Raw genomic sequence first — 23058 nt, 5'->3', positions numbered from 1 at the left:
GGGTGGTCCAGGGTGGGTTGGCCTGCTTGCCCCCAACCTGGATCACAGCCACAGGCCAGAACAAGTGGTCTGTACACAGCCCTAGTATTTATGTTGTCCAATAACTAAGGTTCTCTGGGCAGCTTTCAGTTTTATGCAAAAATAAACCCATAAACCCATAAAATCTAAGGGAGCATAAAACCAGCAGTAGAAGATAGCCACCATTTCAAAAAGCTGACACCATAAAGAAAGATCTGAACTTCAGAGCCATCCAAAGGGTCTATTCATAAAAACCAAGAGATTGAAAAGCCTGGGGAAATGAAAAAGTCTTTATCTGGCATGGAAAGACCACAACGTAGATTCTAGGCAAGCCTCTCTGAGGAGGGGTCCCATGACTGGAGCAGCACCACTGAAGAGACACGATAGAGTCACTGCTGAGCCAAATCTTTTGCCCCTTTGTCATCTCTAGCCAGTAAATTCATTGGAGCATTATACAAAACCTGCCTGAGCAGAGATGACAGTTGGGCAGGAAAAGAGAGTTTGCCAAACCAAGGAGCAGCAACAAAAGCAATAAAAATAGTTCATTGAATGTCAGGTTTCAGCCCAGCCCCAGTTGGGAGACTCCTCAGAGGAATGTGGGAATTAGATTCTCCTTCCCATTTAGCGAGCTATGCGAAAGGAAGAGTCTGGGTTGTTTAACCCTTTCATTTGTTCCCTTCCTACAAAAATTACACAAGACACTGTCTTTTAAAGTTTAAATAACAAATAACTTTTACTCAGTGTGCAGGCAGCTCCCCTTTTGGGAGTTACGTTCCAAGGCACCGCACACATTGGTGAAATCACATATAATTGAAAACCATTGAAAAGGCCTGCAAACACCCTGTTCCGCCCTGTTCTGCCCTTTTAGTGACGTTTCAGTGACGTGTTTATGATGTTTCTGGGTCACTTCTGGGTTTGGTACAATGTGCGTATATATGGTTGTGCACAGACTGAATGCGCGTGAACGGGGGCTGCCTGTACTTGCACTTGGTGGATCAAATATACAAGGCAGGGAGGTGTTTCTTATGTTAATGATACATCTTACGTAGATTTGTATCTAAGACAAAAACTGTTACAGATGGACTAACTCTGAGGCAGACAGCGGCACAACAGGACAGACCTGCTGCTCAGGTGCTCTAACAGCTGAGATAGTTCACAGCTGCCAAAACTGCCCCAAATGACATCACGACCTCTGGCAGAAGGTGAATGATGTCACAGAGTTATATCTGGGAATGCTATGGCCCTTGTGAGCCTTCACCTTTCACTTAGCATTTCGGATGCTTTCAGCCGACAAGGAAGACCAGGGGGAGCAGAAATGTCCAGCAGATCTCCGCAGCCTGGGAAGAGGGGGAGGGACATGGAAGCACCTGCCTGGATTGGGTTCTGGTGGAGAGCCTGGAAGGAGTGAAACCTCCAGATCACATCCAGATCCTTCCAGATCCCAGATCCCATCTCAGCATTCTTAAGAGGTCCAAAGCAAAGCTTTCTTGACCTGGGGAAAGGGGCAGAGCTTCAGAGATCTGGGACATGGTACATGTTCCAATAGTTCTTTTGAATTTCACAAAACTGGACCCATATTAGCTGAAATTATACTTAATGTGGAGCCAGTCTGGACTTGTTTTAGCTGAAAATACCACCACTACTCCCAAACATGCACAAATGCACGTGCACACACGCACACACACACACACACACACAAGATCCTCAGATTTTGTATTGGGAAATGCTGCATGAAATTAGTTTGTATTAGTTCTATGTAGCTAATCTTGTACCATCCCAAAGAACACTGAAAGTTTTTGTTTTGGTTTGCTGATGGCTGATTCTTTCCTTTAATTAGATTTATTTTGTTGTTGTTGTTGTTGTTGCTTTTTGTTTTTGGTCCCATAGTTTTGTGCAACACTTGGAACCACAACATGCTGCTCCTTTGACAAACTGTCAGAACTGGGTCCTATTTGTAAGTCAACAATTATTTATTTTGTCTCAGAGTTGGAAAAATATTGCTATAAATGAGCTACCATTTAAATTCCAATAAATTTCACTTGTCACATCATTAAATACAGTACTTTCAGTGAGATGTGCTCATATTGTTTAACTAACCAACCAACCAAACAAACAAACAAACAAACAAACAAACAAACAGGGTTTGTTTGAATTGAGTATGTTGTCAAACCTGTTCCATCTGGGAGCAGAATGAAACCCTGGAGACCTGCCTCTTCTCTGAAAAATGTCCCTGAGTTAGCGCCTTCCTGTTCTACTGCAAGTGTGTACCTGGATTCACAGGTGCACAGCCAACACTCATGTATGTTCATATACATATTGCTGAGAGGTTTAGGATCTTTTGCTGCAGTTATGACTTGTGCTTGCTATGGATGTGTGTTAACCCTTAATCTTATGCCCATGAGAAGCTCTCCCACAGCGGACTAAAAAGCTTGGTTTATTCTGTGAGATAGGAGTGACAAAATACTGTATTTTTTGCACCATAACACTCACTTTTTTCCTCCTAGAAAGTAAGGGGAAATGTCTGTGCATGTTATGGAGGGAATGCCTACAGGTGGCAGGGGGGATCTGCTGCAGTCGTGAGCAGAGGATCCATGGTTCCCCTTCCTTCCCTCCTCCATGGTTACAAAGCATGGATCCACATGGATCCTCAAGATTTTTGCACTGGGCTACTCCAAACTCACTGTCAGATCACATGTCTGTGGCCACAGCATGAACCACAAAAATCATATATCCACTATTTCATTTAGAATATTTTTTTCTTGTTTTCCTCCTCTAAAAACTACGTGCGTGTTATGGTCTGGTGCGTGTTATAGAGCGAAAAATACGGTATATATAAATGCTGCTTCAGACAGCCAATTTATAATCTAAACAGGTAGCAAATTTTACAATACATACACACCTTGATTAAAGAGTAAAAGATCCCCTAACTATTCTAAAATGCCTGCAGAAACATGGGCAATTTTGCCATAAACCCCCACAAGAAGTGGAAAGGGGTGGGGAAACAAAGTATACCTGTCCTTAAAGCTAAACAGATGTGTGTCGAGTCCTGGCCAGTGCTGGGTCAGTTCTGTCGTGTTGGAGCCAGGAGAGCTCACTAGCCTTTGAATCTAAAGGTTTTTTAAATACCTTTTTGCCAAGGCATGCCAGTGGGGAGGGGAATGTGAACTGAGTGATTTCTACAATTTCCATAATTCTTTCCAGAATAGTGAGAAAATGTTAAAACTGGCCATCCAGTTTGCTTAATAAAGGGTGAAGGACTTGTGACAGTGAGCCATTATTTGAATCTGGCCATCTTTGTCTGCTATCTGCCTTCAAATCACCTTTGAGGAGTTGAGTATCCTGTATTTGATAACTAAATTTGCACGTGTTAATCTTTAGGTCAGGCGTGTGTGAATTCAGGATATGCCTGAGTGCCTTTTAGGGGCCTGGAAGTTCCAGAGTCACCAAAGTTTCATCATGGAGAGTCTCATGCCATATTAGTTATGTCCCGGTGCGCTGCCTCGCCCCCATGACAGAGGGGTCCCAGGCCATGCTGCTGTCACTGCAGTGGGTGTGAGTGACGTTGGCACACCCTGCCGTGTGTTCGTGTCACCGCGTAGAATTTTTTGGGGCCCCCTGCCCCTTCATTGAACATTTGTGGGTGCCTGGGCCCCCTGGCCCTGCATGGATGGTGCCTGTAGTTATGTCAGTCTTATACTCCTGCCATGATCTGCAGAGATAAACCACATCGGAAGTTCAGATTCACACAACCTTTTCACAGTTTCCCCCTCTGCTCCATCACTGCCCATGTACAGTGAACAGTTTAAACATTTTCCTCAGTCTTGTACTCCCTGTTGCAGGGAGACCTACATTTTCTCAGCCCTGGATATGCAATATATATTGTGTCTGGAAAAATATGACCTATCCACATAGTCCCTTCCAACTCTACGATTCTGTGACAGCCCATTTATTGTTATCTAGAAGAGAGTTGTGCACCAATGAAGAAGCAGCCACTGGCTGTTGCCTTGGATATGTAAAGTCGTGGGGAACATCATGTCTGAGCTCTTCTGTGTCTTAACTAGGGTTCTTAAAATATATTTATGCTTTAAAGACATAAATATCTCCGCATCACCATTCATAAAACTTTTTTTTTTAAAAGAAAGGCCTTCAAAGCCACTTACAGACTAAAAACAAACTTAGAAAAACACAGGAAAAATATTTATTTTATAACAAGACTGCTCCCCCCCCCCCGACTTTTTAATGTGGATATTCTGTTGCAGAAAAAGATTAGAGTTTTTTAGCACCTTAAAAATTAGTCCATGAATCTTTGGTGGCATAAGCTTTTGTCGCAAGATGACTCTGTGCTCACTGCTGCCTTGTTGCTGCACTTCCTAACCATTTTGATCACCTTCTAGAATCAGCATGCCTCCTTTAGAACACTGCAGCATTTTAGATTAGCTGCATTATGCAGAAATACTTTTTTTTTAATGACATTTAGAAACCTGCAGCCCAGCCCTACCCTCATTCCTGATTGTTCAGTTAGGAGAGTTATTAAAAAGTGTTCCTATGATTCCCCACCTTCTAGGCAATGAGGAGGATATTTGGATGCATGTTGATGCAGCTTATGCTGGGAGCTCATTCATCTGCCCCGAATTCCGCCACCTTCTCAATGGAGTGGAGGTAAGCAATAGTCATGAAAACTCAAAATGAAATCCAGGCAGAATCTTTAGCGGCTAATAACCTGATTTTACAACTTTTATCATCATGCACATGCGGTCTTGACTATGCTACCAGTCAGTGGATTTGTAACTGGCTGACTGACCGAACCCAAAGGGTGCTCATCAATGGTTCCTCTTCATCCTGGAGAAGAGTGACTAGTGGGGTGCCACAGGGTTCTGTCTTGGGCCCGGTCTTATTCAACATCTTTATCAACGACTTGGATGATGGACTCAAGGGCATCCTGATCAAATTTGCAGATGACACCAAACTGGGAGGGGTGGCTAACACCCCAGAGGACAGGATCACACTTCAAAACGACCTTGACAGATTAGAGAACTGGGCCAAAACAAACAAGATGAATTTTAACAGGGAGAAATGTAAAGTATTGCACTTGGGCAAAAAAAATGAGAGGCACAAATACAAGATGGGTGACACCTGGCTTGAGAGCAGTACATGTGAAAAGGATCTAGGAGTCTTGGTTGACCACAAACTTGACATGAGCCAACAGTGTGACGCGGCAGCTAAAAAAGCCAATGCAATTCTGGGCTGCATCAATAGGAGTATAGCATCTAGATCAAGGGAAGTAATAGTGCCACTGTATTCTGCTCTGGTCAGACCTCACCTGGAGTACTGTGTCCAGTTCTGGGCACCACAGTTCAAGAAGGACACTGACAAACTGGAACGTGTCCAGAGGAGGGCAACCAAAATGGTCAAAGGCCTGGAAACTATGCTTTATGAGGAACGGCTAAGGGAGCTGGGCATGTTTAGCCTGGAGAAGAGGAGGTTAAGGGGTGATATGATAGCCATGTTCAAATATATAAAAGGATGTCACATAGAGGAGGGAGAAAGTTTGTTTTCTGCTGCTCCAGAGAAGCGGACACGGAGCAATGGATCCAAACTACAAGAAAGAAGATTCCACCTAAACATTAGGAAGAACTTCCTGACAGTAAGAGCTGTTTGACAGTGGAATTTGCTGCCAAGGAGTGTGGTGGAGTCTCCTTCTTTGGAGGTCTTTAAGCAGAGGCTTGACAACCATATGTCAGGAGTGCTCTGATGGTGTTTCCTGCTTGGCAGGGGGTTGGACTCGATGGCCCTTGTGGTCTCTTCCAACTCTATGATTCTATTCTATGATTCTATGTCTGATGCAGTGGAAGAATGGCAAAGTTTTGCTTCCATATTTTTCTCTTCCTTATGCAGCTAAAAATACCCTGGCATTCTGCCTCCCAGCCTCTATGTAGGGCGGGCAGTTAAGATCACACCTTCCTGCCCTGGTGCACCTCTCCTGCCAGTACCTTGGGGTCCTTTCCCTTTATGAGCATATTGTTAAAGTCCAGAGTACACACATCTGAATTATGCAATCAGTCTTCCAGATAAACCTTGTGGATCAGCTTTGTTATTTGAGGTCTAAGCATATTGGATTTTGTGTATCTACACCCTATTCAAACATTATATCGTTGTGTTAACACCTGGTAACCTTGGAGGGTGAACAGGGAAGCGGGGGGGGGGGGACGGGGACATTCACTCCAAGTCCAACAACCTCTCAGCTGTAGCTGATGCTCTTCTTAAAGCTGGAAGAAACAAATTAAAATTTCCAAAGGCTCCTTTAGACGTGGTCCTGGTCAGTTGCATAGGGGATCTGGAATATCTCCTAGAAGTACAATTTGTAGAGGGTACGTGCAGTCCCTATTGCTGTTAAGCTACACATGGCACCTGCAAGGGAGCCAAAGAGCTTGCAAACTGCATTTTAGCAGATGGGGGGGGGATGAGAGGAGAGGCGAGAAGTAAAGGAAGAGCCATTGTGTGAGAGACAGACATTGATTGATTTGGGACAGTGGCTGGATTACTGGTTTGGGTAGAAGAAGCCGCCTTTGTCAGCTCTGAGCCTGTTGGACTCAGTTGCTGACACTTATTCTGCCTTTTGCTATCACCGCCTGCCGCTTCTTAGCTCCCACTGTAATTGTTGCAAATAAAGAGACTGGCAGAGAAGCAAAGGAAGACTTTCCCTGGCCTCTTGCTGGACTGTCTCCTCTGAACCTCCCTCTGCTTGGAGGAGGGAGATGGGGAAGGTTGCCTTTCCATCTTGAGTAGCTGTGGAAATATTTTCAAGCAATTATCTGAAACAACATGATCATTTAGTGACCGCTTTCCTCATCTGCATCTGTTTTGAAAACCACAGGAGAATACATTGCAAATGCAGAAGGGGGAAACTGAATAGTATGTGCAGAATCACCAAAGGGCATTCTGTTTCACGTACTGTATAAATGATAGGTGACTTTGCATTTTTTAAGTAATGCTGGGCTGCTTTTCATGTGCATCCTTAGATAAGGGCAATGCAATTTCCTGAGTCTCTTTCCAGACTGCCAGATAAACTCCTGGTCTTCCTTGACATTAAAGGGGGAAAAATATTACTGTTTGCTGAATGTACCTAAATAATGCCAATGTGTAAGAGCTAATAAATGAAAAGAAGCAAAAAAGCCCTAGCCAATAAAGCACCCTCCTTTCTTGTTTTTATCAGCAAAGCATGCTGTAATTTCCTGTGCAGGTTTCACTGGCTCCTGAAGGAAATGAATCATCACTTCCATGGTGTTTCAAGCGTCAGTGTGGCAACCATTCAACAAGTCTAAATAGATGCCCTCCCTCTAGCCATATGGCCTCCCCCCCACCTCAAATACTGCTTCACAAAAGGCCTGTATGCAAATGGAGAACGCTGATGCGACTGGGTTGCAATTGGCTAAAACAGAGATATCCTGGTGTTGCAAAGCACCGTACCATTATTTTCTTCATATACTTTCAGAAACCACAAAATCAACCTACATTATTATTAACTTTGCAGAATGGATAGTTTCTTTCAGCTTCCTTTGCTATATGTGAAAATCCTTGAGTGGGGGGGGGGAGAGAGAGCTGCAACTCTGTTGGTCCTGGTGGCTCACTAAGGCAGGAGGGACCCTGCGGCTGGCAGCCAGAGGCTGGAGTGGGTGGCAGGGATGCAGGTGATGGTGGCAGGGGCACATCGGAGCACCCTTTTCTTCTGACCCAATTGCAGCAGTGTTGTTAGGGGACTTGAGATCAGGAGGGTGACAAAAGTGGGAAGGGAGAGGAAGAGGTGGGGCGAGTGGAGGATTTCATCTTGGAAAGTGCTGCTTCTTTTGCTTTCAGCACAAGCTTTCTTTCTTCCTGCCCAGGGCCTGCCTCTCCTTGCCACCTGGCCCCTGACAGCCCCAGATCATTCTGGGTGCCGTGACCCAACCTGAGGTGATCCAGGATTGTCTCCACCTAAGTCAGGCAAAACCCGGATCCCCACAGATTGGCCTGATTTGGTTCAGGATTCAGCCTAATCTGGTGCATGGCGCTACAGAATGCATTGAAGTGTGGGATAACATGAAAACATGTATACTCAGCCCTGGATCCTGCATGCTGAGCAGGCCTTGCCCCCAAGCAAGGCAGAGACCTGGAAAGCTCTTCTTGTCTGGGTCTTCTTGGTACACGAAGGACTTTTAAGCTCTCTGTTTTTCTTGTCAGGCAAAGCCTGCATAACATGCTGGCTCTGGAAGCTTGGGGGTGATCACGAGATCTCATGGGAACTCGGACGCCCCTGAGAGATCTTGCGAGAGCATCCCAGAACCTGTGCACTGCGTGGAGAGCTAAAAATCTCTCTCTGCACTGGGAAAACTTTCAACTTGTGCAATTTCAACCATTTTTCTCCATGGTTGTTCCCCAAATCCAGAAGTGCTTCTTAAGCTTCTCCCCTAGATCTCCGCTTTGATGCATATGAAGTATATTGTGCAAGGTTGGAATTCCACAAGTTAAATGCACATAAGAAGTGATTGTATTGTACTTTGAAATTGATGAATAGAATCATAGATAAAACCTTCAGAATATGAAGAGGACTTCACCAACCCATCAACCAAAACCTCTTAAGGGAGTTGTTCTTCAAAATCCCCGTCTGTGAATACTACTGTTGAATTTCACCAGAATTCTCTAAATATTCCAATAATTGATGAAAGCACCTCACAGACACACTGGGAAATCTGTCAAGGCTGTCAAGTTAGAAATATTGACCTGGTGGTTGTAATCATTTTCCTGATGGTTTTTTTTTTAAATCCTTTCAGTTTGCAGATTCATTTAACTTCAACCCACACAAATGGCTCTTAGTAAATTTTGACTGTTCTACCATGTGGTAAGTATGAAGTGCAAAAATGAAGAGTTTGCATGTAATGTTAAAGCATTATTTAATGAACAAACCTTTGGCTCAAGCCATAAGATATTCTGCAGATAATCAAAGTAACTAAGCTAAGAGGTTCAGCCAGATCCCATTTCTTACTCCTGATTAACATCAAAATATAATGTGATGTGTGGACCAGGGCTGTGAATGCACTGCTCCTTTAAAACACATTCTAAACACATCTTCCTCTCAAATAATTCTAGGACTGGAGTTTGTTTAGGGTTGCTTGGAATTGTGACTCTGTGAGAGGTAAACTACAGTGCCCAGAATTCTCTGAGGGAAATAACTTGCTTTGAATGTGCTTCAGATGTATAGCACTGACATAGCTATTCCTCGTCTCTGTTTCTTCCAAGACAGTTTTTAAGTTCTTTTGAAGAAATGTGGTAGCGGTGATGTTAGTGCTATTAGTTTAATGAAATTACTTAGGGGCAGCGTACATATCGTGGGGCATTGTGCTACCAAGGTTTATTAGACTTGAAATGAATTTGAAAGGAAATCTAGGAAATGTATATGCTAGTTGCAGATACAAAGTAGTTGAAAAAATGATGTTTCATTAGGTTAAATTCTACGTTAATCAAATCCGACACAAGAACAAAGCATCTGGTGTCTGCATGACTTGCATATGAATTGGGCCCTTCCATTTCACATAAATTAATGAGGGGTCAAATTTTAATCTGCAATCAAAGCTTTTATATATTTTACTCATGACAGAAGTAGCTGGTAATGCAATGGCAAATAATCCAAAGTCAATATTTTTTCAGGGTGAAGAAGAGAACAGATTTAACCTGTGCCTTTAAAATAGATCCTGTTTATCTGAAGCATGACCATCAAGAATCAGGTAAAGTGTTTTATCCTTTCCCTAACTTGAAAATAGTTTTTGGCTGTCAAAGTTTGTTTCAGTTTAGATACTTTCAGCACAGTATTTCAAAATGGCAAAGAGTTTCCCAGTGGCGTAGCGTGGGTTGTCAGCACCCGGGGCAAGGCAAGTAATTTGCGCCCCCTAACCCGTGGATTTTAGCGCTGCGAGTGCGAGCGCCCCCCCCGATGTTGCGCCCGGTGCAGCCGGACCCCCTGCAACCCCCACGCTACGCCACTGGAGTTTCCCATTTTTTCTTCAAAACATGTGTTAGCCAAGTATGTAAATCAAGTTTACATGAGTTCAGAAAATTGCCTGATTTTACAAGTGTCCAAAGAAATGGACAAAGGAGGGGAACAACTCTCTGATTTTGTGTTCAGTCAATAATGAGGATTAAAATGACCACTGCCACTTTTGAAAGAATGCAGAAGATGTTTGTGGTGCATAAAAGGGTGGATGGGGTATGTTAAGGGAGAAGTGAAGCGATGAATATTTTGATTCTGAGAGTACATTGCAGGGGGATATGTTTTGTTGCAAACTGTAGGACTCTCTTGAGCAGCCAGGCAGCTCAATTGCCCAATTGCTCATTGTTCCGGTCAGGTTTGATTGCCTGTTGTTGAGAGAATGAAGCCTGGATCAGCCCCCTGCCCAGGTGGTGAGTGATTGCACAACAGAAAGTAGGGGGGAAATCTTGTTGGGGTGAGGTACTGCGCATGCAGCTCCTGTTGCTAGGTGAGGAACAATTGCCAGGATAGCAATGAGGAACAGTAGGCCTCATATTTTATTTTTGTTTTATTTATGATTCATGATTTTCATTTATATACATTTCACATAGTTTAATAATCAAAACTTGACTTCCTTCCTCCTCTTTCTGTGGTTCCTTAAATTTTTTTTTTTACATTTCCTGCATATTCTAACTTATCTTATTCTTTAATTTATCTACTTTAAATATATACTCTTATCAAACTGCAGGTTATTACAATAATCCTGCTAATGTCCTTATCTGTTTACAGTAGGCCTCATATTTTTGCTCATTCTCTTTCTGTAGCATTTCCTCCCCCATGAACAAGTCTATTGCCTTCCCAACAGGTTCAGTCCATTTCAGTGATGGCTAGAATGAGCCAGCAGTGATGTTTCCAACATCTTTCTTGAAGCATTTCAGCTCAGGGATGGGCAGAAGGTAGACCCTGAGACACTAGTGGAGCAGCTACTGTTTGCCTGTGGCTGGGATTCTTGCAAGAAATGCTAGATTCAGGTTCCTTTCATCCTAGAACCCTTTAGTGCTGCTAAAGTGTGGCTTTTCTGAACTCAGCTGGAAGCAGGAGTAAAATGAGGACTCCACTTGAAATATACTCAGAGTCGCAAAGTGATTTCATGCTCTGTGGTGAGGAGGAATGAATGAATGTCCCCTCAAAGTATCTGCTTTATATACATTATTTACACAATGGGCTGCACATGATTGGCTAATTCTGGAATTCTACTGCAAGCCAATCAGGTTGTGGATTCACTTCTATCTGGAGCATGATTGGGTGGTTCCTGCCAACCAATCATACTGCTGCATTGTTCTAGGACCAATCAGACTGCTGCATTCTGAATCCTATTCTTCTAGGACCAATCAGACTGCTGGATTTTGGATCCTATTGTTCTAGGACCAATCAGACTGCTGCAGTTTGGATCCTATTCAACTCAGTACATAACACCACTCAAACACTTAATACTGTTATAGATTTGGGGGGACCCTTCCTAAACCTTATATATTAATAAATGGTAGGATTTTGGTTACTTGGAATATGGATGAAAGTACAAGCTGCAGAACTGTGTCAGATAAGGAATCCCTGGGCTGGCTTATGCAAACCAGCCTGGCTGGCCTAGCAAAGAGCAAATCTATTAACATGACAAAAGGTGTTGACATACCATCTGAGGAGAATACTTTGGCCTGGGAAGACAGATGTTGCCAAGGTGATGGTGTGTGTGTGTGTGTGTTTGAGATAACAGGAAACGGAGAGTCTCAAGCAAGGGTTGCTGGGAAGAAGAAGGAGGAAGAAAAAAAGACCAGTGTGAATCTACACTGGTTGGTTATAACATTAAAAATGCATTATAAAAATGTAATTCCAGAGGGTGCTGTAGAGCAGCAACCCATTGGCAATGGGAAATTGCATTGAGAGCTATATAACGTTTTAAAAAAATAGCCTTTAATAGCGTTTTTACAGATCAGTGTAGATCCAGCCTTAGATCCATCTTGGGCAGGCTGGCTGCAGAGATGACTGGGAGAAATGCCTTGGACTGCAGGGTTGTGCTGCTGTGGGGACAGGCCCCTCTAAAAAAGACCATGCCGTAAGGTCTGGACTCCCTCCACGCAGACCGAAAGTGTAAATAGGTGAATAAACCATATTTCTTAAAGCTAAGACAGTCTCTGCTGTGTCTCAATTCTCCAAAGGAACACAGATGCTGGGTGAGTGCCTGGAACACGCTGGAATCTTGCTATCACTCAGCAGAGAGTGCGGGTGCACCCATCTTTTGTAACAATAAGTTGTCATATTACCCAACAACTTTACTTGTTACTTATTTACAGAGGGGAGGCTTTAATAGCTAATTCCCACTGGTAATTTCTTAGTTGTGTAGTAGTTTCATTTTTTAGTTGTGAAGTAGTCTCATTTTACTATGAAACAAATGGAGTAATAATAATGGCAATAATGAAAGGAAACTGGGAATTAATCCTACCCCTTTGGGAACAGAAGCTAACACTGGGGAAATTAAAAATGGCTACTTGAAGGGTAATTAATAGGCCATTAGTTACTAATCCTCTGATCAAACTGATCAGGAAGCAATGAAACAAGAAATGCTGAATTCAGGACACAGAAGCCTTTCAGAGTTTCACTCGTGTTCTCCTGACCATACACAGGAATTGCTTTAGATTAGGCATGAAAAACACAGGAGGATAGCGCAAAACCCTCTGGAATGTAAGAGGAGGAAAGTGACATCAACTGGGTGCTTCATAAAAATTGAGCGGACAAAAGATGACAACTCCAAAGAAAAGGATTGCGGTAGACGCAGCCGACATGAACGCTGGGCTCTCAAAGGTTCTTCTGATGTTCTTAAGTGGGAATGAAAATTTGGGATCCTAGTATAGATTAGTTATGACTCGACGGTTCTGGGATTTCAAGTCTGCACCTTGTAAATTTGAATCGGGTTCAGAGGATTATGGGGGTTTGGGAGTCCCAGTAAAAGCTAAGTAGGCCATGCAAAACGGAAACCAGTCTGTTCCAGGTTGAGCTCACTTGATATGCTGACCAGCCATTTCATTGATGGTTATCTGTGCAGCAGGGCATTTATTGCGCAGGCTCTCAGAGAACCAGCTATTAGTTGTCTTCAATAACAAAATCACTTGCAATTTGATGGTTAATTTCCTCTTAACAGGTCTTAATGAAAATGTTAAAAAGCCCAGCACCAGAGCACAGCCTCAAGGCACGGCTGCTTAGCTTCCCCCATATGATAACTGATACTCTCCCTTCTGCTTCACTGCCAAAGGCTAATCTAAAGTATATTTGCCGTTTTCTGCCCAGTGCTTGGCAATAATTACAATAAGGTGTGTCATTTACATTATTTTAATCTAAGAGCTGGATTCAACTCACTTTGGGGTTTTTGGTGGACCCTCTAAGTGTGGATGACACAGAACAGCTGTGGGCTTTCTGGAGTGAGAGGAAGGACTGGCCGTCTCATTGCTGGACATGATTCTGAAGTTTACAATATTTACTGTCTTTAAGAAGGATATTGACAAGCTGGAAGGGTGTGCAAAGGAGGGCGACCAAGATGGTCAAGTGTCTGGAAACCAAGCCTTTGTGTTTCTGTGTGAATTTCTCTTAAAACTGCATACAAAAATGTGTTTATTAATGAAGGTATGCATTTTTGCAAGCGATTTCTCCCAATTCTGGCATTTTTTGCCTACTCTTTTCACTATTATATTCCTTTTTAGGCACATTTTATTCTAACCTGCATTTTTAAAAAAGACTCTTTGGATAGAGAACTGCAGTGAAAAAAGGATGGCTCTGTTTTGGTTCTTACATTGCTTTGGAATGTGTAGATTTGATAAACTGAGCTTTACATGCAAAAATAATCAAATTTCTTCCCCACCTCAAAGTCGACCTCATGTCAATATATTTTTGTAAAATGTATTGCCTTTCCCTTCTTTCATGTAAAATTTTCAGAATTGTGCTTAATGCTTTTTAGTACCTTCCATTTACAGTTTATTCGTTTTCTTTGTACCATAAAGCTTAAAACAGATATTCCTCAGCCCTGACAGAGACATTTGACTAGCCTCTTAGTTCTCCTCTTCAGCTGAAATGAAGCCTTCGCACTTGCAGTTGCTCCCACTTCTTTTGCTGGCCTTTCTCTCTCTCTCCCTCTCTTGCTCCCCCTTTTTGCCTAAATTTAGACTGCATGTTCCTTAAAGCAAGCACCATCTTGGTTTACAGAAAGTGCCCTGAGCACTTGCTGCTGCTATAAAAATACACCGTGGAGCCAGATGGACCAGTAGCCATGCAATAAAGATATTTTATAGGAAAATTAATTAAGAACGCCCAAATTTGAGATTATCTCCAAACCTGTGCCAAAGTTTTGCAGTTTTTTGCAGCATTTTGCAGGGGAAACCCCTCATTTTGCAGCGCCCCACAAATTGAGCGAATGATACATCAAGCACAGGGTTCATATTTAACAACAAATATCCAAATTTGGGATCCAACTGCAACAGTTTGGCACTGGCTTGGGGGGGATCCCAAATTTGGGGGTTCATAGTTTATGGGGCAATGTTTTATATTTTTGGAACAAACCCTGAGCTCCTGGAATAGACCCTCCCCTTTCCCTAGGGAAAGGGTTATCAGTCAGTTGATCCTCGCCTCTTCCATAACAGCTTCTTTTGAAAGTACTCTTTGCTGGGAAAGTAACACAAAACCAGGAAAGCTTCTTTGAAGCGGCACCAGGAGCCTAATCGAATTCTAGGTGCAACTGGAGGGCTACAGCTGGCAAAGTTGACATAATGAAAGCCATTGCCCCAGAAGGTAAACCAAAGTCGGGTGGATTTGTTGTTGCTTTTCTGCCTGTCTGCTTGTACGGTGTACTTCTATAATTGCAAAGCAACTCTGTACTGGAGGGGGAAATCCATATTTTGTCTGATGCTGTAATTTTGTGTCAATTTGCATTCTCGAATCAGGGATTGTTTTTGACTTCCTGGCAGCCAAAGGATGGCCGTCGGGTGGCAGCGAGGGAGGGATTCGCCTTTATGCTGTATGATAAATGCCCCATATGCAGCCTTAATTGCGCTCATCTGGGCTGCATAGAGCTGTGCGAGGGAGGCTTATAATCATGGTGACAAGGGCTAATAGCTGGTGTCATTACGCTTGTTTCTGAGAGGTTGCTAGTAGCTCATTAGGCACATGGCCTGTTACAGCAACATGGAATTAGTTATCCATCCCCAGTTGCTACAGACATTTGCTCAAGCCCTGCAACCATTAAATTGACATCACCAGTGAGATAGAAAAACATGTTTTTTTCTGCTGCTTATCTGGAGTTCTGGTTCATTGAGATCTATCAATCCAATCCTGTATATACCATATACACACACAGTTTTACTTCGATCGATGTCTAAATGTTTCAAATGGTTATTTATTCCTTTTGTTTTTAGCTGTTCTTATTTTTATCTGTAAACCGCCTTGAGTCCCTCGCCCCTCCCTTACTGCTATTAGGCTTTAAAGATAATATTTGAGCCAATAAGCGGTTTGTTTGTTTTTAAGCCTGAAGGCAGTAGGGAGTGGGGGTGTTTTTTGGTAGGGGGAGTGAGAGCTGGAAAGGGAAAGCTTAACCTCAGCTGTAAGTGTTCTTCCCCCAACATGCCTCCTCCCACACTTAGATTTGAGAAAATCCCCTAATGCAAAGTCATAGCTATTTGGGGGGTGGAGGGGGCTAGCCAGAATTCTTTGCCCCGGGTGAAGTCTCCAGTGGGGGTGTCATTGAGGCTCCCAGCCTGCGTGTGTGTGTGTGTGCAAATGCTTGTGCCAAACTGGGCCTTTGACCCGGGAGAAATAAAGTTGGTTTCACCCCTGCCTTATGGAGCCAAGTAGGGGTTTCTCCCCCGCCCCCCCAAACCTAACCACAGAGCTGGGGGCATTTTCAGTAGAGGATCACAGCTGTGACCCCCCTCCCACAATGGTTCTCTTTACATCACATCCAGCGTGGGAAAGGGACATTTTTAAAAAGCCTAATTGCAACATTGGGAGGAGGAAGGCAGGTGGGGAGGCCCCAGGGGTGGCCGGTGGCCTGGCAGTTCCATCCCCCCCCCTGAATTCTAGGTTCATGGAGGGGAGGAACGGGTGCCCTGCAATATATTTATATTGTTACAGAAGTTGGACGCCACAACCACTCTCTGCTGAGAGGTTTCAAGGATTTGACTTCCCACAGTATCATAATATGACATTGTAGTTGTGAATGTGTGTTTATATAATATTACATTGTATGTTTTTCTCCCCACCAACATACAGGACTTATTACAGATTATAGGGTAAGTACAGAACATTAATTCATCACAATATTTTCATTTCTCACTCATGTTGGAATGCTTCAGGAGAGAAAAGCAGTGTTTATTATCCACCTATCTGGAATCGGCCACCATATTTGACTTCTTGAGCATTTTACTATGGAATCTGTAAAGGTTTGGGCAGTTTCTTCTGGTGCAGATTCTGTTCTGTATCAAAAATAATCTTATTTGATCTCTCCTCCAGCACTGGCAGATCCCCTTAGGCCGTCGGTTCCGTTCCTTGAAGATGTGGTTTGTGTTTCGGATGTATGGAGTGAAAGGACTGCAAGAGTATATCCGGAAGGTGAATGCATTTTATTTTACCACTGAATACTCAAAGGGCAAGAAAAGAGGAGAGGGAGATTTACAGATGAACACAGGCTTTTTTCGAATCTCATTTCTCCTTTTTTGATAGATGTATAAGCTTGGTGGATCAGTGGGATGTTGTAGATGTAATGTATCTTGATTTCCGTAAGGCTTTTGACAAAGTCCCCCATGATCTTCTTCTGGAAAAGCTGGCACAATATGGACTAGGCGAGATAACTGTGAGGTGGATTTGTAGCTGGTTGACTGAGAGAACCCAAAGAGAGCTCACTAACGGTTCTTCTTCATCCTGCTGAAGCCCCCCAGAACCAACATTCTGGGAGTCCCCAACACCACCTCCGAGACCAGCTCTGTCACCTCAGGCGGTAAACCAGAAGAATCCCTTGGCCATCCTGATTGCCCAATGCCAGGAACACACACTCTAGATTCCACCCCCAGCTGGACAGAGAGACTGGAGAGGGAGGGGAAGAGAGAGAGAATCTCTATAGACCACAACAGTTCCACCTCCCAGACCCTCAAGTCTGCCCTGATGCCACACTGAGTACCCAGGTGGGTACAGCTAGGTGAGACCAGCCCCACTCTGTTCACCCACCAGGTCTCAGTGATGTCAAGGATGAGAGAGGTCTTACTCCAAGCCAACCGGGCATTCAACAACAGTAGCTGCAGTCCCAGGGCTGGCTGATAGAACAACCACAATTCCCCAGGCTGGAGCAGGGGCTGGCAAACAGCACAGTCACCAACTGCTTGTGCCCCTTACCTGGCCTGCCCCCCATCTCCCCCTGCCCTGAACTACTGCAGTTGCCTCAGCTGCACATTCTTCAGAGTAAACAACACCCACCCTGAATTTAAAACACTCAAGTTAAAAACAATTACAGCAGTTAAAACAATTTAAAACTACAGTCTGCCAGGGCCCCACCCTCACAGGAGAGGGAGCAGGAGCCGCAAGACTTGAGTCCTCGCTGCCGTCTCTTCCAGCTACAGTCTTACGGCCGAGGCGGCCTCCGCTTCTTGCACTGCTATGATCTTTGGGCCTCCTCTGCAGACCCAGTTTTTGGGGTCTGGGCCCTGCTCTTCTAGGTGTGATGTAAGGGACCTGCAGGCACGGAGCAGGTCCACAAAATTCCTATTAAAATAAAAACAAAAAAACCCCAGGAACGATTCTGAAGGGCCCACACACAGCAAACTTTTCGGCAGTTTTGATATTTAATTTGTAAGTGGCAATACTTTTTAAAGGCAACATCTCTGTTCATAAGCTTAGAAATTAGATGCCGCTGAAGAAAACAGGACTGGCTTCTGAGTAAATCTACACAGGTCTGGGCTGTAAAGTATCTTGTTGCAGCTGCAGAGGAAGAACTTCAGTTCAGCATTGTAAGAGCCAAAGCTCTTGGCGCCTCCCAGTGGTTTTATTAAGTACTACTTGTTATATAGATTAATACTGTAATTATAATAGATTTACAATTTAAAACTTCAGCGAACTATTATTTTCCTGTAGAACAGCTGCTCTAATGCAAGAAAAGTCCCACATCTTAATCTAGTTTCTCCTTTGTAGTTTAATAACATAAAAGCTATGCAAAGGCCATTTGGGGTTTTGAGGAGCAATTTGGAATCCCCCCCCAAATCGATACAGTGCTCCAGATTAGTGTATCGATTCTAAGTTTCTGGAACAAATTAAATATAGTGAAAAGGTTGCCATACTGAGTGAGAACTGACCTTCAACACATGAACCTGCTAAACAACATAGAATCAGAGAATTGTAGAGTTTGGAAGGGACTCTGAGGGTCATCTAGTCCAACCCCTGCAATGTAGGAACATACTAATAACCACGTGGTACAGAATGTATTCACAACACACACACACACACACACACAGTGCTTTGTTTCTGGGGGGACGCAGGGATGTGCATACCCCTAAACATTTTGTGAATCTTTGTACTTTTGTCCATTTACTGTATTTATTTCCCCCGATTTGAACTATAAAATCGTGATTTTCTTGAGTCAAAATGAGAGTACCCCTAAACATTTTTAAAGAAAAAAAGCACTGCACACACACACACACACAGAGAGAGAGAGAGAGAGAGAGAGAGAGAGAGAGAGAGAGAGAGAAGACAATTAGTTTTGTATCTTGTAGACATTTCCATATTCTGTGCTCAACAGATTCCACTGAAATCTTCCTGTGAAAAGTGAGATCCAGTTTCCATATCCTGACATTGTAGCTACTGCTTCCAAGGATGCATTCATGTGTGACAGAGTCTGTGCAAAGACTTCTGCAGATGCGATTCTTCTAAAAATGTGTCTAGCCCAGGGTGGTCCAAAAAGCAGCCCATGGCCCACATACAGCCCAAGAGGCATTTTTTTTGGCAGCCCTCAGCAACATTCAATAAAATAATCTTAAAGCCTTACTGGAGGGTGGGGATAGGATTAGATAGCTAGAAAAAGTTGGTGGCAAGGAAACACATAGGCACAAAAGGAGAATTCCTGGATGCTAAAATCCAAGTTTGGGGCAAGTGAGAGAATTCCAGCAGAGATTTAAAATCACAAAATATGCAGCAAAGTAAAACCTGAAGTATAGGCTCTTGGACTTTTAAAATATGCTTTCCTAAGTTCCTTCCAAAGTTCCTTTCTTCACCTAACATAGAAAAAGTATACAAATTTGGTAAGTTAAAAGTGGTTTACTTACAAACTCTTCGAAGGTCATGTTCATGTACTTTTCCACACAGCATTCAGAAAAAGTTGCATAGGCAGTAAAACTTAGTTTAGCTCCAAAGTGGGGAAAGTTCCTAAATTATTGTTATAGGAACTTAAGAGAGGCTTGTTAGAGGCATGCAGTCTGAGATTGGTGCAACCAGCTCAGACCTCACATGTTACGCTTCTCCGGTAGACTGAAGTACAATAATAGGCTTCCTCCCAAGGTTAGGGGGAGGGACTTAGCTAAGCCTGGCAGGACAGCTTACTCTATGGTATTAACTCCATAATAAGAATAAGAATAAGAATAATTTTATAACCCACCCATCCAGACGGGTCTCCCCAGCCACTCCAGGCGGCTTCCAACAGAATATTAAAAACACAATAAAACGTCAAACATTAAAAACTTCTCTAAACAGAGCTGCCTTCAGATGTCTTCTAAAAGTCAGATAGATAAAAATAAATAAATAAATAGTCCAGTAGCACCTTAGAGACCAACTAAGTTTGTTCTGGATATAAGCTGAGAACAAACTTAGTGTGCTACTGGACAATTTTTTTAAAAAAATTATTTTGACTGTGTCAGACCAACACGGCTACCTACCTGAAACCAAAAGTCAGATAGTTGTTTATTTCCTTGACATCTGATGGGAGGGCATTCCACAGGGCGGGCGCCACTACCAAGAAGGCCCTCTGCCTGGTTCCCTGTAACTTGGCTTCTCGCAGTGAGGGAACTGTCAGAAGGCCCTCGGTGCTGGACCTCAGTGTCCGGGCAGAACGATGGGAGTGGAGACGCTCCTTCAGGTATACTGGGCCAAGACCATTTAGGGCTTGAAAGGTCAGCACCAACACTTTGAATTGTGCTCGGAAACGACAAACTGCTCTAACCAGCTTGTGGAGACTATCAGAGGTCACAAAGAGAAAGGAAAAATATATGAAAATAACAACAAGAGATGTGGAAAAACAATAAGAAAGGACTGGATAGTACTGTGACATCATAAGGTTAGATTTGTGGACATTAAAACAGCAGCAAGAAGCAAGAAGTTGATTGGATCCCCTTCAGAACTTGAAATATGGGTACCCCCAACAAAAATTTAAAATTCGGCTGTGTAATTTGGAATTTATGTAATTTGGTTTGATTTGATGTGATTGGTTGGTTAATAAAAAATTATTCTTAAAAGAATTGTGCTCGGAAACGTATTGGGAGCCAATGTAGGTCTTTCGGGACTGGTGTAATATGGTCTTGGCAGCCACTCCCAGTCACCAGTCTAGCTGCCACATTCTGGATTAGTTGTAGTTTCTGGGTCACCTTCAAAGGTAGCCCCACATAGAGCACATGGCAGTAGTCCAAGCGGGAGATAACCAGAGCATGCACCACTCTGGCGAGACAGTCTGCGGGCAGGGAGGGTCTCAGCCTACGTACCAGATGGAGCTGGTAAACAGCTGCCCTGGAAACAGAATTGACCTGCGCCTCCATGGACAGCTGTGAGTCCAAAATGACTCCCAGGCTGTGCACCTGGTCCTTCAGGGGCACAGTTGCCCCATTCAGAACCAGGGAGTCCTCCACACCCACCCGCCCCCTGTCCCCCCAAAACAGTACTTCTGTCTTGTCAGGATTCTGTTTGCTGCCAACCTCCTCCAGACACTCACACAAGAGAATCACTGCCTTCACTGGTTCTGATTTAAAAGAGAGGTAGAGCTGGGTATCATCCGCATACTGATGAACACCCAGCCCAAACCTCCTGATGATCTCTCCCAGTGGCTTCATGTAGATGTTGAAAAGCATGGGGGAGAGGACAGAACCCTGAGGCACCCCACAAGTGAGAGCCCAGGGGTCTGAAGACTCATCCCCCACCACCACTTTCTGAACATGGCCCAGAAGGAAGGAGCAGAACCACTGTATGACAGTGCCCCCAGCTCCCAGCCCCTCAAGACGGTCCAGAAGGATGTTATGGTCGATGGTATCAAACGCCGCTGAGAGATCCAGCAGAACTAGGAAACAGCTCTCACCTTTGTCCCTAGCCCGCCGGAGATCATCGACCAGTGCGACCAAGGCAGTTTCAGTCCCATGTTGAGGCCTGAATCCCGACTGGAAGAGATCCAAATGGTTCACATCCTCCAGGCATGCCTGGATTTGTTCAGCAACCACCCGCTCAATCACCTTCATGCATTCATGAGACTTAAGCATGTTGGTTATATGAAGTTGGTTATCTCACAGAAAGAACGTCAGTTTTTTGGTTCTTCTGCTTCTTTTGATGGATTTTGTTTTATAACTTTTCATTATCATTTTAGCATGTTAAGCTGGCACATGAATTTAAGGACTTGGTGTTGCAAGATGATCGATTTGAGATCTGTGCTGATGTCATTTTGGGACTGGTGTGCTTCCGACTAAAGGTAAACTTGCAGTAATTTACAGCTCTTATATTATTTGTTGCGATTTAGAGGCCTCAAATTTCAAAAGCCACAATCTCCCAGTACTACTTTCTGGTGGTGACACTACTGTAAGACACATTTTTGTATGCCTTCCTTCTCCCCCACCCCCACCCTCCAGACACATATTTCCAATGCATTTCAACCATAAAACATGTGGTTTTTGTATACATTTTGTGCACCAAAACTGCATTGCAAAATCTGGAAACTGCATTACCTGATGAAGAGGTCTGATCTGTAATTAAGTTTGGGACCTTCAAATTGGGTCAATTGGCTGTGAAAAGCGGAATGAACATTAAGCCTACCCTGGAATGTAATTTTAGCATGCAGTTTTAACATGGGATTTTAGTAAGTATAAATGTTTTTAAATGGCTGATTATATAGGTAAACTTGTTTTTAATGTGTGTTTTTATTTTGTACTTTTAATGAATATTTTAGGTTGCCTTTTGTAAACTGCTTAGGGGACTTTTGTCTGCATAAGCGGTATATAAATGTTGCTAAAAATAAATAAATGTGGGTGTGGCTTACTCCAGATTGAGTCATGTATCTGGAGGCTGCAGGTTGCCCACCTAAGATGGTCCTGGCAGAGCTACCAGAATGACGTGTGTGATGTTAATGACCACTCTTGCTTATTTTATCTTTATTCTAGGGTACTAATGAACTGAATGAAGCACTACTTAAAAACATAAACGATTCCAGGAAGATTCATCTTGTTCCCTGTAACCTGAGAGGGAAATTTGTGCTGCGTTTTGCAGTTTGTGCCCGCACAGTGGAGTCTGCCCATGTTCAGTTTGCCTGGAAGCACATTACGAAGTTGGCAGGGGAACTTCTAAAAGCACAGAAGCAGCAAGAGTAATGGCTAAAAGTCACTTGAAGATTTAAGGAATTAGGAAGGACAAACTGTAGCGATGAATTATTTCACTTCTGGCATGACTGATACATGCAAAACTACCATAATCGAACTGTGCTGCTATAACCCAAATCCAGGAAGTATGTAGATAAAAACACTAAGCATTGCTTTGCTGGATCGGTCCAAGTTCCTTATGGTCCAGCATTCTGTTCCCAAGAGCCCCCGCTAGATGCCTGTGAGGCCTCTCAAGCACTGACAGCCGCCTCCTGTGGTTTGTTGTCAGTGTGTGGAATGCAGAAGGATCTACTGGTTCTGTACATGGCAGTTCCATTTAGGAATCATGGCTAATAATAATTTCCCACAAACCTTCCCTCTATGCATTTGTCTAAAAGTGTGTGGGCCCCACACTTCTAAGCC

The 23058-nt window shown here is 43.5% G+C and overlaps 1 protein-coding gene across 1 annotated transcript in view; it reads left to right on the top strand.

Moving 5' to 3' along the window:
* DDC (dopa decarboxylase) overlaps positions 1–22816 on the top strand; it is a 46866-nt gene extending 24050 nt beyond the window's left edge. Inside the window, exons 7-14 of the mRNA XM_053361588.1 lie at positions 1906–1972; positions 4583–4677; positions 8826–8893; positions 9700–9776; positions 16325–16344; positions 16565–16663; positions 21654–21755; positions 22441–22816. Coding sequence (XP_053217563.1) covers positions 1906–1972; positions 4583–4677; positions 8826–8893; positions 9700–9776; positions 16325–16344; positions 16565–16663; positions 21654–21755; positions 22441–22647 — 735 coding nt within the window. The 3' untranslated portion in view covers positions 22648–22816. The remainder of the gene's footprint in view (positions 1–1905; positions 1973–4582; positions 4678–8825; positions 8894–9699; positions 9777–16324; positions 16345–16564; positions 16664–21653; positions 21756–22440) is intronic.
* Positions 22817–23058: the final 242 nt, after the last annotated feature.

The sequence above is a fragment of the Podarcis raffonei genome, chromosome 13 (assembly GCF_027172205.1).
Source record: "Podarcis raffonei isolate rPodRaf1 chromosome 13, rPodRaf1.pri, whole genome shotgun sequence".
Lineage (NCBI taxonomy): Eukaryota > Metazoa > Chordata > Lepidosauria > Squamata > Lacertidae > Podarcis > Podarcis raffonei.
Note: the sequence above shows the minus strand (reverse complement) of the source record. Positions and strands in the feature narration are given on the sequence as shown.